Raw genomic sequence first — 16,837 nt, forward strand, 5'->3', positions numbered from 1 at the left:
TGACCCCCCCCTGCAAGGAACTTCATGGTAAGTGTTTGTAATTAGCATGGCTTTAATTTTGTTTAAATTGTTCAGGTTTAAGGTTTTAGGCTGATTGGCAGCATTGAGTACTCTGCTAATCATTTTAGCCTTCCTTCACCCTCAAACAAAATCCCTGAAAATTTTAGAATAATTTTCAAGTTTTAGTAGTATTTTCTAACTGCTTTGCATACTCTAGTGTTTATAAGTGAGTAAATAAAACTACTATTGAAAACATATTGAAGTGTTTGGAGTCTTGTTTTTTTTTTTTAAAGAGATTGCATTTTCAGTTATATTCTAGAAAGTGAAATAAATGCTAATGAAAGAATGTGAGATACAAGAAAGAGGGAGTTTATGTAATTGTAAGGGGATACATAGTGTAGTCAAAATGTTTTTTTATAACCTTGCTTCTAATTAGTTCTGAGAATGTTGTCAGCTGAACACGTACTGAAATTATAAATCTGAATGTGAAAGCTTATTCTTTATAAAACTATGTTCAGAAAAACAGTTTTTGCAGCTGATGGGAGGAACTTCATTAAGGCAAGGGCTGTACAGCTGTCCCTACACTGTGTACAGCAGGTACCTGCAGAGGTACTTTGAGGCGTACAGCATCGTACGTAAAGGCCCCCCAAACACAGGGTGCAGCTGGGATTCTTCAACGACCACCATACCTGAGGGAGTGGGGTAAGGTACCTGGATGCTCTTGCATGCTTTCACTGGACGTGCGTTCCTTCAAAAGCTGCAGTCTTACAAGAATCCACAGCACTATCTAAAAGAAAACAAAATACACTGTTTTAAGAAAAGAGTAATGCCTTGTTCAGGCAGATGGCAATTTTGTAAATCTAAAGGTCTTTTAACAGCTGCTAGGACAGTTCTTCCCCACCCTGATACAGCTGCCCCATCATTTGCTTTCATTTGAAATCTGTCATCTTTTCCTGGTGAACAAATAGGTATGATATTGGTACTAATTGAGACTTTATGCTCCTGTCTAACCAATACAATGTGATTGTCAAAGTTGAACAAGATCATTTTTACAACCATCATGAATAAAAATTTTTTCTGCCTGGGCATCTTCATAGCAAAATGAGCCTTTGTTCAAAATCCCCAATTTAATCCTCAAAGCTGAGGGCTTTCTTTGATCAGCTACACCATGAGCAGCTGTTAGAACCCAGTTGTCATACAAAAGTGAACCACCTCCTCATCCTCCTTGCTCTGTAATTAACATCACTTGCCAGGGAAATTCTCCAGGCTTGGCTCGCCTTCCTCCATATATACATGCCACAGTTCCACTTCTCCGTGTTCCACAAACTGCAAAACAATGAAGGCAGCAATAACTGTTAAACATTTTAAGATCTGGATGCTGAATTATTATGCTTGTATGGATTAAATTAAGTTAATGATTCTAAATGTAATTCCTAGATTGTTTTGGAATGGTAAAATTGCTTGCAAATGAATATTTGATTTAGAGTACCATTTTCATTAGCATTACATACATCCTCTGGAAAAGTTCTGTAATCAAGAGAGACAGTTCTGCTTAGGAATTGGGCATAGAGAAGTAAGTTTATTTGTTCTGAATGTAAATTAAGGTAATTGGAATATATGGATATTCTAATCTAAAAGATAAGAGGAACAGTTACGCTTTTACATTGTAAAATGTTTCTCCCAAAATTCAGGTCTTGGATGTTGAGTAATTTTACAGAGTAACTCATTTAGCAGTTCAAGCATTAAAAAAATAAAAATCCCCAAGCCCGTACTCTGCGATAAGGGTATTCAGTGGCTTTTTCCCCTCACAAATACTTCTGGAACATGGTTCAATTCTCCTGGCAGAAACAATGCCAAGCAATTTAAAAGCAACAACAATTCAGTTATGTATGAAACTGCATTCTCCAAAAGAAAGCTGGAATAAACTGAAGGTTCAGCTTTTTACTCTCTTTGAGGGGAACTTGAACTGAATTTCTGGCATTAACCTGCAATGCTAGCAGCAAGAGAGAGCCTCAGGCAAGACCAAGGCATGTTAAAGTACTAATTTAACAGATAAATGTAAGGTCAATAACTACAGGGAGCGCCAGTCACACCGTGTGGTTATCATAACATTTTTAGGTTTGTTATCCTTCCTCCCTGTTAAACAGCAATTGTAGCACTTCCTGTTTTGAAAACTGGAGTAACATAAAGGTGGTAATCTGATTCTTAAGATGAACATTCTACAGTGAAGTGGTTCTGCCTCATCAACTTAGAAGTACTGAAAAAATCTAAGGAAGCCATGGTATTACACCTGCTACTTTACTTAACATAAGCAATGGAATAGCTTAGCTGAGTAACTGTTAACAGCCCAGCATCTGTAGTTCCCTGCCAGCTGGTATTTAGGAACACGCACTGCAGAACAGAGCCTAGCTCCTTTGTTACAGGAAACATTCTGAAGTTCCAACTCGGGTGCACATAAGTGCATTACTTCAAAGCAAGCTGTGTCCTTCAGCACTGAACTATGTACAATCTGCCTGGCTGCCTCTGTAACGAAGCATGACCACGGACCAACAACAGTCAGTACTAGCCGACAGCTTGTTAATGATTTTGCAGCAACTACTAATTCCAGCTATTTTGTACATTCATGCATTACCTGGTTCACAGACAGGAGGGGTTATTTCTCCTTTGGAGTTTTTCCAGTATCCATCATCACTGCATATATATCTATCTGCATCTCACAGAGACAACAAAAATAAGAACAAGTGAAGAGAACAGCTGGGCATTGTTTTAAAACAACACAGAAGCGACACTCCACAGGCATTGTAGATGTCGTATTTTAGGTCTCCTTTGAGTTTACTGCAGGCTCATGAGAAGGTGACTCCGCGTCACTCACTCACCCCCTCTGGCTGTTTGCAGGATCTAATACTATTAAACGCCACTAATTGGGGAATTAGCAGAATGTGTTAAGCTTCCAACTGTTACTGAATGAAGCCTACCTGGCAAACTTTTCAGTATGGTTAGGGACATGTCCTTAAAAATGGAAGTAACACTTCTAAAGTTAAAAGCCTTTGTGTTGTGTTTCAGAAAGGTTCTGCTGACCTTTACAGGCATGTCTGTGTAAGGCAGGGGTATTCACTCTATACACCACCAGAACCAAGAACACTCTTAATCTGATGGTTAGGACTTACCATTATTATTAGCCTTCATGGGGTAGAAGGGGGCTTCACACTGGTACTGAATTTCAGCATTGTAGGTGGTCTTCTCAGGCCCCATAACATATGTAACAGCACCACTGTCTATGTCTGCAAGTTGCCCGCGGTCAGCAAGTAAAGCAGTTCAAAAATATATTAAAAAAAAAACAAGAAAAGGTAGCGCACTGAAAAAGTCAACCTAATCAAGCAGGATTCAACTGTGATCTTCAGGGAATGGTACAAGGCCTCTTTACTCAAGATGACAGAAACAGAAATACTGGTGAAGGTTCCATGCTCACAACTGGGCAGGCAGACATTAATAACATCACGGCTGTGTACTGGGAGCTGGAAAACTTTTAGTAGATTCTGTGGTTTCCTCAGAAAATTTGCACTCCCTTCCATTAGATTAAGCTGTGACTGTGCAAGACTCATGCTGCATGCCATGTATGTGGGAAACCAACATGTATATTAATTAATACAGACTAATTAAAAATAAATTGTACCAGTACTCTAAGAGTGCAGGTACTATATTTTTCTCCTATGACGATGGTGCTTTTGCTAGTCACATAAAACTGTTGGGACATTGTACACGATTTCAAAGGACACTACCATGCTTTTTTTTTCTTTTTTTTTTTGTTTTAAATAACCATCAGTGCTTTTTAGAGATTTTAAAGAACGGCAGAAGTTGAAACATCTTCCAAGTTACAAATACACAATGCACTTTGACAAGAAATGGAAGAGTTACTAAGCAGAAGAAAATGTTTCTCATACTGCAACTTCTATCATTGTCTTTACAAAACCAATGTTTTAAATATAAATATTTACACAAATTTTCAAATTCGCAAATATTAGCACTGACTTACTGATGCACTTTGCCATTGGTTTGTTCCAAGAACCATTCTTTTGACATTTCACTACAAAAGACTTCACAACATTTTAATTCTCCAAGAAGCTTGAATAGAAAAAAAAGCTCAAATTAATTCCACATCAAACAGGGCTAATTACAGAAAAACAACATCAGTTACAAATTTATTTGCTCATTCATAAGGGAAAAACAATAACTAGATTTTTATTTGCTTAAAATGTCTTTACTTAATGTACTGCTTTGCTGCACTACTTTCAGAGTGGGAAAAGGTAAATAATTCTTATACGATCATCATATAGATCCAAATGTGGGTGCTAATAAAGGCCATAGCGGATGGCTGTGACTGTGAGGGAGAGGGTTACTTACCCTTTCTGGAATCTGGAGGCTAACTTGCATTTGTTGTGTAGCAGTTCCTCCACTTACACCTGCCTTGTCACCAGCAATGATGGCACACAGTGCTGGTCAGTGCATTTCAAGGACAACACGGAATACAGCTTTCATCTATCTACTTCCATACAGACCCAGCTTTCCTGCTATTGACGTTGAACACTAAGCCTCACATCAGTTCAGTTATTCTGGGTTTCTACATCAACACTAAACAGTAAATGTGCGCAACTATCAAATCAGACTATAAAGTAACTGTTGAGGTAAGCCTGTGCCTTCCTAAAACACAATCACCTACCTGTGATTTTAAAATTTCGCTGTAACCATAGACAGACATGCTGGTTTTGGCTGGGATAGAGTTAATTTTCTTCATAGTAGCTAGTATGGGGCTACGTTTTGGATTTGTGCTGAAAAGTGTTGATAACGCCAAGATGTATTCATTACTGCTGAGCAGTGCTTACACAGAGCCAAGGCCTTTTCTGCTCCTCACCCCACCCCACCAGCGAGTAGGCTGGGGGTGCACAAGAAGTTGGGAGGGGACACAGCCGGGACAGCTGACCCAAACTGGCCAAAGGGATATTCCAGACCATATGACATCACGCTCAGCATAAAAAGCTGGGGGAAGAAGAAGGAAGGGGGGGGGTGTTTGGAGTTATGGCATTTGTCTTCCCAAGTAACCATTACACATGATGGAGCCCTGCCTTCCTGGAGATGGCTGAACACCTGCCTGCTGATGGGATGTGATGAATGAATTCCTTGTTTTGCTTTGCTTGCATGCGCAGCTTTTGCTTTACCTATTAAACTGTCTATCTCAGCCCACAAGCCTTCTCACTTTTACCCTTCTGATTCTCTCCCCCATCCCACTGTGAGGGAGGTGAAGGAGCGGCTGCGTGATGCTTAGTTGCCAGCTGGGGTTAAACCACGAAAACGAACTAGAGTATATTCCAAAACTGCCTGCTGGGAAGCAGGATGTTACTAAGAAGCAAGTCTGAAATGCGGCATTCAGCAGGAATGACCAAATATTCCAGTTTTAACTTCCCTGGAGAGATGTAGTAACAAATGAAGGAACATTAAAAATTCTCGCTACACTGATCTTGTGAAATCTTTCATAAAATCATTCTTTTCTTCCAACATAATTACAAGCAAATCTCTAAGCAGCAGTGTTCAAAGAGCATCAGCATGGGCATACATACACACAGGCATACACAGAAATACAATGCTTTGGGGAGGATATCAAAGAAAGGACAACTGCTGACAAATTCAGTGTACTGAATACACCTCATAATTAGAGCATGCGAAAAACAGAAATTGTTAATGAGAAAAGGCACCTACAAGTTTAACCCCTGAGAAATTAAGTCTAACAGGGCTGACAGTGCTATGGTTCACCTACTTCAAGTAGCACATACCCGGTGTCACAAGAGAGCACAGTGGTCAGCCAGAATGTATCACGCTTGCACTGGTGCGATGTGACCATGGGGTGGTGCTTCAGGACTGGGACATGGCAAACCTGCAGAGGATCAGAACACAGAATATTCCCCTGAAGAGCGAATTCGTTACTTACTGCTAAAGGCTCTTAGGGGAAAAACCACCCTTTCTCTGCCTTTTCTCTACACTGTTTCACTCACATGGACACAGACAGGCAACTACTGAGAATAAAAGGAAAAAACTATGACTGACTTACTGTGATACTCTTGCATCCAAGGTGTGCAGCGACCTGCACAGAGCCAGACTACACTGACAGGACTTGCCCAGTGTGTCTGTTGCCTAAACATGTACCTCATAACTCTTGAGAAGTTGGGAAAATTGTTTCCTAAAATAAAATCATATGCCTGGACCCGAGTTGAACTGTAAGATCAGCTGGAATTCTGGAGTTCTCTTAAAACTTTACTTCGGAAGTAAACTACCTAGCAGCTACATTGTTTAATAGGTATGCTACTGAAAACTAAGTATAAAACCACTGTTTCAAAGCACCACTATTTGGTTGCTGTTCAGGCCTTTCCAGAATGAAGTTCTGGGAATAGTTTGGGCTTGGAGAACTAAACAGAGGTCACCTACCCACCTGTTGCCATGTATTCCATCTTCCACCCAGTGTCTGCTCCCGAGATAGCAGTTATGAAAGTAATACAACACTAACCTGTGTCTCAATTTTTGCAGGCAAAGTCCTTCCACAAAATGGGCCAAATTGCTTTTTGGTGTTTTAACCTGAAAAGAATGAGAGAAGGCAAACAAACTGTCTTTATTCCTTCCCTCATGAGGCTTATGGAAGAACAAACCGATTTTAATATAATGACTCCCTGAACTTGAATGGTCCTTTCTTGCAAAGTTTATAAAAAACAGGCAGGTGGTTAGAGTGATGGCTCATCACTGGTAACTCACAGCGTCCCTTTTCTCCAAGCATACTAAGTGCTATAGAATTCCTGGGAAGTGATCACTGGGTCCATTTTATAGATAAGCAAACTGAATGCAAAAGATTTAACTGACTCCCCTGGCATCACCGATCTGTGATAAGGGTAGAGGTTGTCATGAAATCTATCAAGTCATCACACATATGTGTGCTTGGTTTTGGTGAATTTCCCAAAAGAGGAAGGTGTTGAAAGAAAAACAAACAAACAACAACAAAAAAAACAAAACTGAAAGGATGAGAAGAAGAAATGAATGAGGAGAGATACAGGGAGACAAAACTGTAAATTAACATGGAGAAACACAGGCTGAAGAAGATGCAGTAAAAGAACTGGGCCTGTCTTAGAAAAACTGTGATGAAATACAATAAACCTCACCTTACCTTAAGGACATCACAGGGGCACAATACTCCTGGGTATGTCTCCACATTAAAGGTTTCCATGAATTCCAGCGTGATCAGGAAGCCATCTTCTACCTGGATACTGTAGCTGCAGGAGCTGAGCGCGGGATAAGGTGTTGGATAGTCAGGGCTGGTGACTTCTCCAATTCTTTCAGTAAAAACCTGACTCTGATGGTGGTCTAAGGGGAAAAAAAAAAAAAAACCAAAACAACCCAACAACAGAAAATTATGATCAGAGTTGTATTAACTCAGTTCAGCCGTACTGGGTAGTGGATCTTTTTCTACACTAGTCTATCCCTTTGAAAAAGTTTCAGAGCCACGTATGTACCTACCTATGAAATGAAGCTAGTCTCACACATTTCACCAGGGGGCATTTGTCGCTGTTGAGAAAATTGCCCTCTCCCTCTCCCTCTGTTGTGGTAGAACCAGTGCTCCAGCGTTATCGAGCACGCCTACCTCTGAAGTGGTGCAGGGAAGGACACTGGGAATGCACCACTTAAGACAGTGACAGGGCTGGAGGTCAGAAAGAAGTGCGATAGCTGGAAGCTCGTCAGAAACATTCTGAGGTGTTAAATTTGCAGCTTCTCTGCTGCACCAGAGTGTGTAGGGTGGTAGGATAGCTATCAGCTCCTCAATTCCAGAAGCCTCTGAATGCAGCTCTTTCTTTTTAATGCCTTTGTTGCCAGACATTTAGAATGTAATTGTATTGTCTGAGCAAAACCAGCTGTGCCTCTTGCCGACACAATTGGAGCCACAAATGCTCCCTGCTGAAGAGAAGCAAGAAGGAACAGCCACAAGTGCCCCGAGGATCTCTGCTTGTTGACAGCATCTGATCACTGTGAAGTGGTGCTTTGATCAGCTGGGAACAAAGGCTTTATGATGTGCTGCAAAAGCTGTATGAGCAATCCTTTAATTGATGAGGAATGCTGGACTGGCTGATAAACACCGGCATATTTGCGTACCACTGTGACACTGAATTAGTTGTAAGAGGGTAATTGTTTGACTTCTTTGAATTGTATCCTCAAACACACCATGCTAACCTCCACCAACAAAATGCCATTATCCAGTCATTAATTACAGATTATCACCTAAAATAGACCGTACAGTTTAAGGTTGCCGTTTCAATGGAAGGGGACCAAGTTGTGAATGAGAAAATGAACGTTATTGCCCCTTAACTAAACATGGATTTCATTAGCCAAGATTCTAAGCTCCTTTTACGTCAGAGAATGAAACTTGCTTCCAATCCTATACCTATGCAACAGCCCTACTTGCTGCTACAGAGGAAGTATTTGGATACAAGTGTTTACTTGGAAAGGAAAGCAGGAACAGGTAAAAGGATAATATTTTTGTTTTCTGTTTGTGTGGCTCTTAGCGCAACTACAATACCACAACACAACTAATGATGCACTTGGGTACCGAGTGTTTCTTTCAGCACAAGCTGTAATTTCAGAACAACCTTTCTCTGTCCATCTTCCCAGAAAGTTACGAGCAGCTGCTTTTATTTGACGTAAACCTACCCATCACCACAGTGACTGTGCACCTCTGTGTGTTCTACTCTGAATTCATTGTCGTAGGTTTTCAAACATAGCTGAGAAATACACAGAGTAAACCAGTTAATAAATACCTAGAAATGCCTATTCTGTTAAAACTGAGCACTCTCCTAATTTTTAAATCCTGTTTGAAATGCCTCTCTTGGTCCAAAGAGGCGGAGAAAGCTTGACTAATTCACCTGGAGGTTCTGGCTGCCTCTGAATCCCACCTAACAGCACACCGCTTTGCACCAGCAGAAATCAGTTGAGCTACAATGGGAATTAAATCTTTCCCTTTCACGCTATACTTGTAGAGGATTATCAGCAAGTGGGTTGTTTTCTTAATTGTTATTACCTCATTCTCTCCAGCTAAATGCATGTTTCTGTAATTCCACCGATTGTGCCTCAAACTACAGAAGCATTCGATGGCTATGTAAGAATAAAGCATATTTTCCAGCACACTCCCCTGAGTTGCTGCAGGTGCTCCTTAAAATACTGCCAGCGACACAGAGTTCACTGCCTCTCCCCAGGCTTTAAGCTCCCACTATAATGCTTCCTTCCACCTGCGGCATGCCCAGGCTAAGAAACATCCCAAAACCCACCTGATACACAGCTTTAGCAGTATACTGCTCACTGCCATGTAAGTGCAAAAAAGTCTCCTTCTCTTAAAAACTGAAATTTCCTCATGCTGCTAATATCTGTCCCAGCTCTACAGCCCCTACAGGAGTAGTCTGGAGGCAATTATAGCAAGAGATAGGAACGAAAACATTAAATCCTTGGGTGTGAAAAAAGACTCAGCGGGAAGTCTTACCCTAGGCATACAAGCCACAATATAATGAGTGCTATCTTTATGCCCCTAACTCCCTACTGAAATCATTAGGAGGTTAGAATCTCAAATCTTCTGCTAGTTCTGCATCAGAATCCTTTCCTATTACCTACAAAACCAGTTTTCCCTGGGCATGGGATCTACTGTGTAAAGAAGGAATACTCAGGTTGGTAAGGTTAAATTCTCTCTTACAAGAACCTCAGAGTTAGAAGGCAGCAACACCTTGACTTCTATTTACCATAATGATCACGTTATCTTCTTTCATTAAAGTATGTTTAAAGGAATGTTATTAGACTAAAGCTCAGCATAAAAACATGTAAGAGAGCAACAGTGGACAAAAGACCACTGTGTGGTAACATGCACACACACGTATATATGCAAGTAGAGACAGAAAAACACTGCATATAACCAAACACTATAGTTTCTGAAGGGTGTTTACTTTCTCTAGTAATAAAAGGGCAAAGGGACACATGATGAAATTAAAGGCTGAAAAACAAAAATCTGATACAAAAACAGGATTAAGAAATAGCATATAATTAATCTGTGCAACATGCTGTCATATGAAATTTAACTTTTATACGCAGGTTCCTTAAGTTCAGCTTAAGCTAAGTAGCATACAGTCAACACAGGATATATGGCACAGGATTACGCTTCTGTATGAGAGTATACTTTAAAAATCACTTACTGAACCATATCTTCCATTGAAGCGTAAGATGCTGGCCAGTATCAAAGGCAGGAGATTGGACTTGAGGGATCCTTAGCCCAGATCCATTCTAGCAATGGATATTCCAGAATTGCTCTGAGCTGCCCAGGTGCTAGCTGAGAGGCTCTTCTGGGCAGTGATCGCTCTGAATTCACGCAGCAATAAATAACACCACGCCTCTGCACAGAGCTGGGATCCCCATACGCTGTTATAGGACAAATAAGAATGGTACCCCATTAATTCAGAAAACTGGCCTTCACCTTGTTTTGAAAGACTAAAGAAGGAGAAAGATAGAGACTAATAGTTCTTCATACTTCATTACATTTGTCTCCTTTAAGGTCAGTTTCCTAATTTTGATGTGAGATTTTCATAATAGTTTGGAAAAATGCAAGTCATCACCAATAAACTCTCTTGACTTGTGCTCACATGAGTAGCTGAAACTAGCTGACCCAACAGACAATACTCTGCTAGTCCAAAGGAATTTGTGGCTTGAAGATGAAGAGGCTTAGACTGGACCTTACTTTTCTCCTAATATCTCCTGGATGTGGCTGCTGGGAGTTCCATTTGTCAGGGCAGTATTTTTTTCCGTAAGTCTGCAAGCAAGAAAGTCATAAACTAGCCAGCACAAAAAGGATCAAATAATTTTTTAACATCTGCCAGCAGAAATGCTGTCCTTTGACTTCTTAGTCCAAGCTTTAGAGCTGTCCAGAGAGTGCTCAATTATGCTTAGGCCATATTTTTATTAGAATCACAGTGAGCTGTTTGCCAGAGGATTGAACTCTGAAAAATGACCCCCTCAAAACTTGCAAGTCCATTGTCACTGGCTCATTAGGTCTCAAATGAAAGGTGGGTCATAAATTGTATCACCAAGCCATGACAAAATTTCAAGCCGCTTTGATCACAATTCACCATGACCATGAAACAGCTTCTGAACAAGATTAAATAGAGCAGAAGTAAGCCTTGGTAACTGCTTGCACAGCCACTCTATCCCCAAATCAGTTCTCTGCAGCACCTCGCTTCTACGACACTTACTGAGCATCTTCCCAGTAAGTCAAGGCAGGGATGTTACCTCTCGTTTTGCAGACGGATGTTCAAAACTGGTATCAAGTGACTTGCCGAAGATAACAGAGAAGTCTGCAAATTGCAGTGACCTGGGATGAGTCAAGTGTCCCATCTAAAACACTCTCTGCCCCTCCCATGCTCACTTGGAAGAGGCTTCCTCCCCTGTTTACTCCAGGCATTAAAGAGTAGAGATGGGGTTGGAGAAACTGAGCCTCATAAATTACAATTAAAAGTAACTCCTGCTAAATTGCTGAAATAAGGAAATGCTGATCGACCAATGCTCCTTAATCCCCTCAAGCTTTTTAAACAAAGCCTTGTTTTATCTTCAGCAGTTTACCTACAGCTGCTCAGCTCTGACTTGTTAACCTCTTGCAATAACCATGTTTCCTCCACAAAGTTGGGGAGCTCTAGTCACTGACAAGTACGAAGCATGGCATTTCTTCAACACGTTTTAAGAAGATGGTCCCTGCCCAAAGAAGGTACAATCTAAAAGGACAACAAATGGATATTAATGTGGAGCAGTGAGAGGCATTGTTAGGGACTGAGACAGTATCAATCAATGCCACAAGCAATTATGCTGAAGAACAGCATTCCTTGTGTTTCATCTCTTGTGGGGAGGGAGGGCACTGTTGCCTTCCCTTGCGTGAAGGCAAGACACCTAAGCTGCCCTGGTGACATTCATATTACTTTACCAAACTCCCAGAACCAGAACACATTTCAGCCATAAGGCTAGGTTCCCAATGGGAGAAATGGCCAGAGTCACAAAATTTGGATTAAAAAAAAAAAAAAATCAAACCTTTCCAAAGAGTGAATGGGCTCTGAATACAGTTTCAATCTACAAGCCTGAGTGCAGACAAAAGCATATCTAAAAAGAACATTAGGGAACAAAAATGTGTGGCTCTGGTCTTGTTGCAGTTTAAGAACTATGGAATGTCAAGCAACAAGAGCTGGACAAGAAATTCGAGTCTTCAGGTAGCTGTGATGCTCAGGGGCCTTTCACAATGGCTTCTCTCTTATCAGCTCCTGCCTTATCTACCTTCTTTTTTTCCCTAGTGACACATGGGAAATGCAAGAAAATGAATGCCCCAGAGGCTGCCATCAGCTTTCAACAAGGAACAGCCTCTTTATTGTCTGCAGGAGGCAGGTCTGAAAGGCAAGGAACCACGACATACAAGTCACCGAGCAAGAGAAGCCTGCAGGCCTTGGGCAGACTGCAACAGGCAGGTCAGGAGGGAGGGCAAAGCAGCTCTTCCCAGCACATCTGTCTCCATCTCTGCCTAAGCGAGGAGAAGTTTAATTATCTCACGCTGGAAAATAAAGGAGAAAAAAAGAGCCTGTCAGTATCAGCCTGGTCAGACACGAGCCCAAAAATCAAAGGGGCAGCTTTTGCCCTCATCTCATGATGGCGATCCCCAGAGACCTTTGCTTTGCAGCCCAGCTCAGTCACTGTCACTGAAGTGGCTTCAGCGCTTGCATCTAAAGGCCTCTGAAATGTGAACAGGTTCCAGCACATCAGCTGCACCATAGTAATTCCCAATGTGCAGGTGTCCACCCATCAGGGTAGCCCTCCAATATTGCTGCTAAGCTCCCTCTGCTAGCGTGAAGTTCATGGAGGGGGGCATAAGTGTGCACACATGAACGGTCAACACAAAGCTGCCAGTCTGCTAGTTCACAGCTATTCATTTTGCACCTTCACATTAAGACCAGGCACATGCTTTATAGCGTTAGTAAATCCATATACTTGTGCTAAAAGCCATCACTTTAGGAAGGGGAGGTTGAATGAATAGGTCTGTTCCAATACACTGGAGATATGAGGAGTTTGAATCTTGAATCAGACCCAGGCAGCCATGGCTGGAGAGTTTGTAATAGGCTAGAGTTGGGAAGCTAAATGCCAAGGCGACCTTAAGCACTGGAAGTTAGATCTTATTCTGCATTTCAGCACTGGGGAGCTCAAAGAAACTATCTTCCCACCTATGACAATATTTAGTGAGCAGTATGTGTGCTGGTTCTTTCCAGACAGGATTCAGCTCCAGGGGGGCAAAGCTGCACCCACAAAAGAGGAGTCTGACACCATGTGTAGGCACACGTTTCACTGCAAAGTGAATCCTAAGGTTCTGGTCATGGTGCTGATTCAGACAGACACTTCACTGCCTGATGACACATAAGCTTTCCCTAGTTGTGAAGCGAGAAGCAGAGCCAGGCAGAAGTCAGCTAGGTAAACCTCACGCTGTATGCCCTTCTGAACAAGAGATCTGTGCCTGGCCTTGTCTCCCATTAAATGAGTGGACCATTGTATCTGGTGTCAGTGATATGTGGACTGTGCTGCTTCTTGGCCTGTGTCCTTCCAGGGAGAGTAAGCAAACTGTTTCTCCATTAGACTTCACAACTCGATTGTTAGTTTTTCCAACACATCTACTAACTCGGATCCAGAATACTCAGTATCTCAGTACCCAGGGAGCAAGATATACTCAGTTTTGCAAGGCTGGCTGCACTGGCAGCCATGAAGACTGGATGTGTCTGCAGTGGGAAGTGTAAGACAAGTTCCTTTTTTCTCCAATCTGTCTAAAGCTGAACACATGTGGATGCTGCCTTAGGAGTAACCAAAACCAACTGCCAGTACGCCAGTTTACCGTGACACAGTATCACTGTCCCTAACGGCAGCCATTAGTCCACAGCCACTCTGCAAATCACGGCCTCTGCTCACAGCCCTGACTAACCCCCTAGTACCTTCTTCCAGCTGCACCAGGCACATAGGGAATAATGAAAACAACAACAAAAAACCACAGCTTTCACCTCGATGCTAGTGTCAGGACTGGATTTAAGTGGATGTTGTAGGTAGGGAAGGATCTTCTGATCTAGCTAGAGCTCACCTGTGCACGTCCTCTTGTTTTCATGCAGTGTGTAGCCAATCCGACAGCTGCAATAGTAGCCCCCCATGTAGTTGTGACAGTGATGATTGCAGAGGGGTTCACCATCAAATAGCTGTTTGCACTCATCGATATCTAATAGGTGAAGCACAGAATTAGGCAACCAATACCCTTCAACAACACTTCATCTTGGTCTGAACCACTCTGTGTTTTGTGAGGTTGGCTTGTTGGCCTTTGGTTGCTGTGCCCTTTTGGACCTGCTTCCATGCAATGAGACTGCCTTCTCCCACCTCACACAAGCAGCCACAGTTTATGAGAGCACAAGGAAGCACCAACCCCACCACAGCTGTCTCCCTTCTGTCTACAAGAGGAGCTGGTCTCTTACCTTCAGCAGCATAGAAGGCCTCAAAGCCTGTGAACGGTTTCTCATTGGAGTAATCAGACCGAAACGCTACCATGAGGTTGTTGTCAATGGAGACATATGTCTTGTTGCCCGGAGCCTCCTCAGTGTCTGTGCTATCCTTTCCACACAGCGTAGCCAAGGTCCTCCCACCAGAGCTCAGCTGCAAAACGGGCAGACAAATCTACCAGATGAGCACAGAGCTTTGCTCTTCCCAACCTGCTGCCATGGCTTGGAAAGCCTGTGTTTAATAGTGTGAGAAAGGAGGCTTGGATGCTCTCAAAATATGCTTCTGGAGGTCAGTCCAGATCCAGGGACAGATAAGAGAAGATTTCCCCTATTCTCTGTCACTTAAGCCCATAATTTTGTCTCCCTTTTTCCTTTCAGAGGCCCACATAAAGCTGTGATGCCAGCCTGGGCTATCAGCACCATGCTTTGTTTATAATGCTCTTGTTAACTTGGCACTCTCAGTGACAATCAGATCTTGGTAAAGCCAGAGACAACTGGGGTAAAAAGGTTTCATACACTGACAAATTCAAATGTATAGTAAAAGGTCTCTTTAAATTAGTCACTAACTTGCTCTATGATTCACTTATTACAGTTCCAGCTCTTCATTTATCTTGTGTTTTTACTACAAGAGTAATGTTCTGATACATGGGTTCATGCTATACACGGTAGTGATAGAACTGTGTACTACAGACCTGCCAGAAATGAGTACTCTGTCCTGCCCAAAGGAGATTACATGAAGAACAACACGGATTTGGGGAATGGGTGCAACTTGCCATATAAAACCATGGAAATGAGATCTTCCTAAATGGGAACAAGGCTGCCTGATTTGGTTCCATCAGATTCAAAAGTACTGCTGATGCATTGGGTTTGCATACTCCCTGTGCATACATCTCCCTCTTTAACGTGTATCAGACCCACGCAAAGAACAAAATGAGTGCAGAGGTAGCATGGCCTTCAACCAGCGACAGGGCCACCCAGACTAGAGCACATGCTAGCACATGGAGTACAAACCTTCCAGGGACACCGCTGATCACCCAAACACTTCCTGAAGATAGTATCTTTCTTTTCCCGAGGTTGTTTCTCACATTAGCTAGCAAACACACCATAGCAAGTGTTGCAAGTGCACGTTTAGACAAGCTGACAGTATCTTGTTTAGACTATCGCTTACACTTTTATGATCTCCCATTATACTCTGTGTATAGCACTACTTGTTAATTTAGAACACACACTGTAACTTCAGCAAAATGAAGCTCAAATGTTGTTTTGGGCAAAATTTCAAACCTTTGCTTCATGAGAGGGGAACATCAGAAATTTCTGAGCACAAACAACTCAAGTTTCAGATGTTCCAACATGACAACCAGTTCTACTTCCTGGTCCCATGGGCCTCAATAAACACATCATTTAGAAATCAGATGAGCCTGAACTTTACTAGCAGACTAGAATCAAGTGCTTACAACAGTTACGTTGGTCCTGCATGTGTCCAGGATCACATATACACAGTTTTTAACAACTTAGCCTGCTATACATTGCCCTGCCCTACACATACCTTCACATAATCGTATTCACACAGGTAGGACAGCTCCAGGTTGAAATGGGTGAAGTAGATGCGGACAGAATATCCCTTGGGTACAGTAATATTCCAGATTCTCTCCTTGTGATTCGGGTAGACATTTGGGAAGTTGGGGGACGTGATCCTCCCATACATTTTTGGCAGCACAATGCCGCTGCTTACTTCACTGTAAAGCATAGCTAGCAATACAAGCAGCCTGTGTCAAAGGAACAGAGATTAACAGAAAAAGAGTGAGCGTCAACTCAGATCATACCCCAAAAGCCACACAACCAAAGTTGTCTTTCTGGTATCAAATCAGATATCTCAGTGCTAGCTGAAATCTTCATGCCCAACACCCTTCTCACTTGACAATGGAAGAAGTCAGGAGGTATCAGTGGAGTCATACTGTAGTAACAGCTAAACAGCCTTCTAAGGCCTGCACAAAACCAAGTGGCCAGAGAAGCTGGGGAGGTCCCTGAGACTGCACTCACCTCATCATGTTGCTCTCCTGTCTGAGCCTGCTCTGCTCTGAGCCCTGGGGAAGGAATCTCTTCTGATGTATTTGCATTTGGGGGCGGATGTATTTATTGTGTGTGCTCTGCTGTGTTTGTCTGGATGTTGAACTCTGATGTTTATCTCCCTTCCACCCCCTTCAGCCTGCTGAGTTCTGGGA

The 16,837-nt window shown here is 42.3% G+C and overlaps 1 protein-coding gene across 1 annotated transcript; it reads right to left on the bottom strand.

Annotated features, from left to right (window-relative positions):
- Positions 1-658: 658 nt before the first annotated feature.
- MASP2 (MBL associated serine protease 2) lies at positions 659-16,732 on the bottom strand. Its single transcript, XM_041124271.1, is given in 15 exon segments — positions 659-787; positions 1,213-1,326; positions 2,633-2,713; positions 3,168-3,305; positions 4,034-4,112; positions 5,810-5,846; positions 5,848-5,926; positions 6,479-6,544; positions 6,547-6,621; positions 7,192-7,381; positions 10,450-10,466; positions 14,210-14,341; positions 14,592-14,769; positions 16,162-16,381; positions 16,656-16,732. Coding segments are annotated over 14 exon segments (1,479 nt in total). The 3' UTR covers positions 659-787; positions 1,213-1,216.
- Between the last annotated feature and the right edge of the window lie 105 nt (positions 16,733-16,837).

The sequence above is a fragment of the Aquila chrysaetos genome, chromosome 6 (assembly GCF_900496995.4).
Source record: "Aquila chrysaetos chrysaetos chromosome 6, bAquChr1.4, whole genome shotgun sequence".
NCBI classification, from domain to species: Eukaryota; Metazoa; Chordata; class Aves; order Accipitriformes; family Accipitridae; genus Aquila; species Aquila chrysaetos.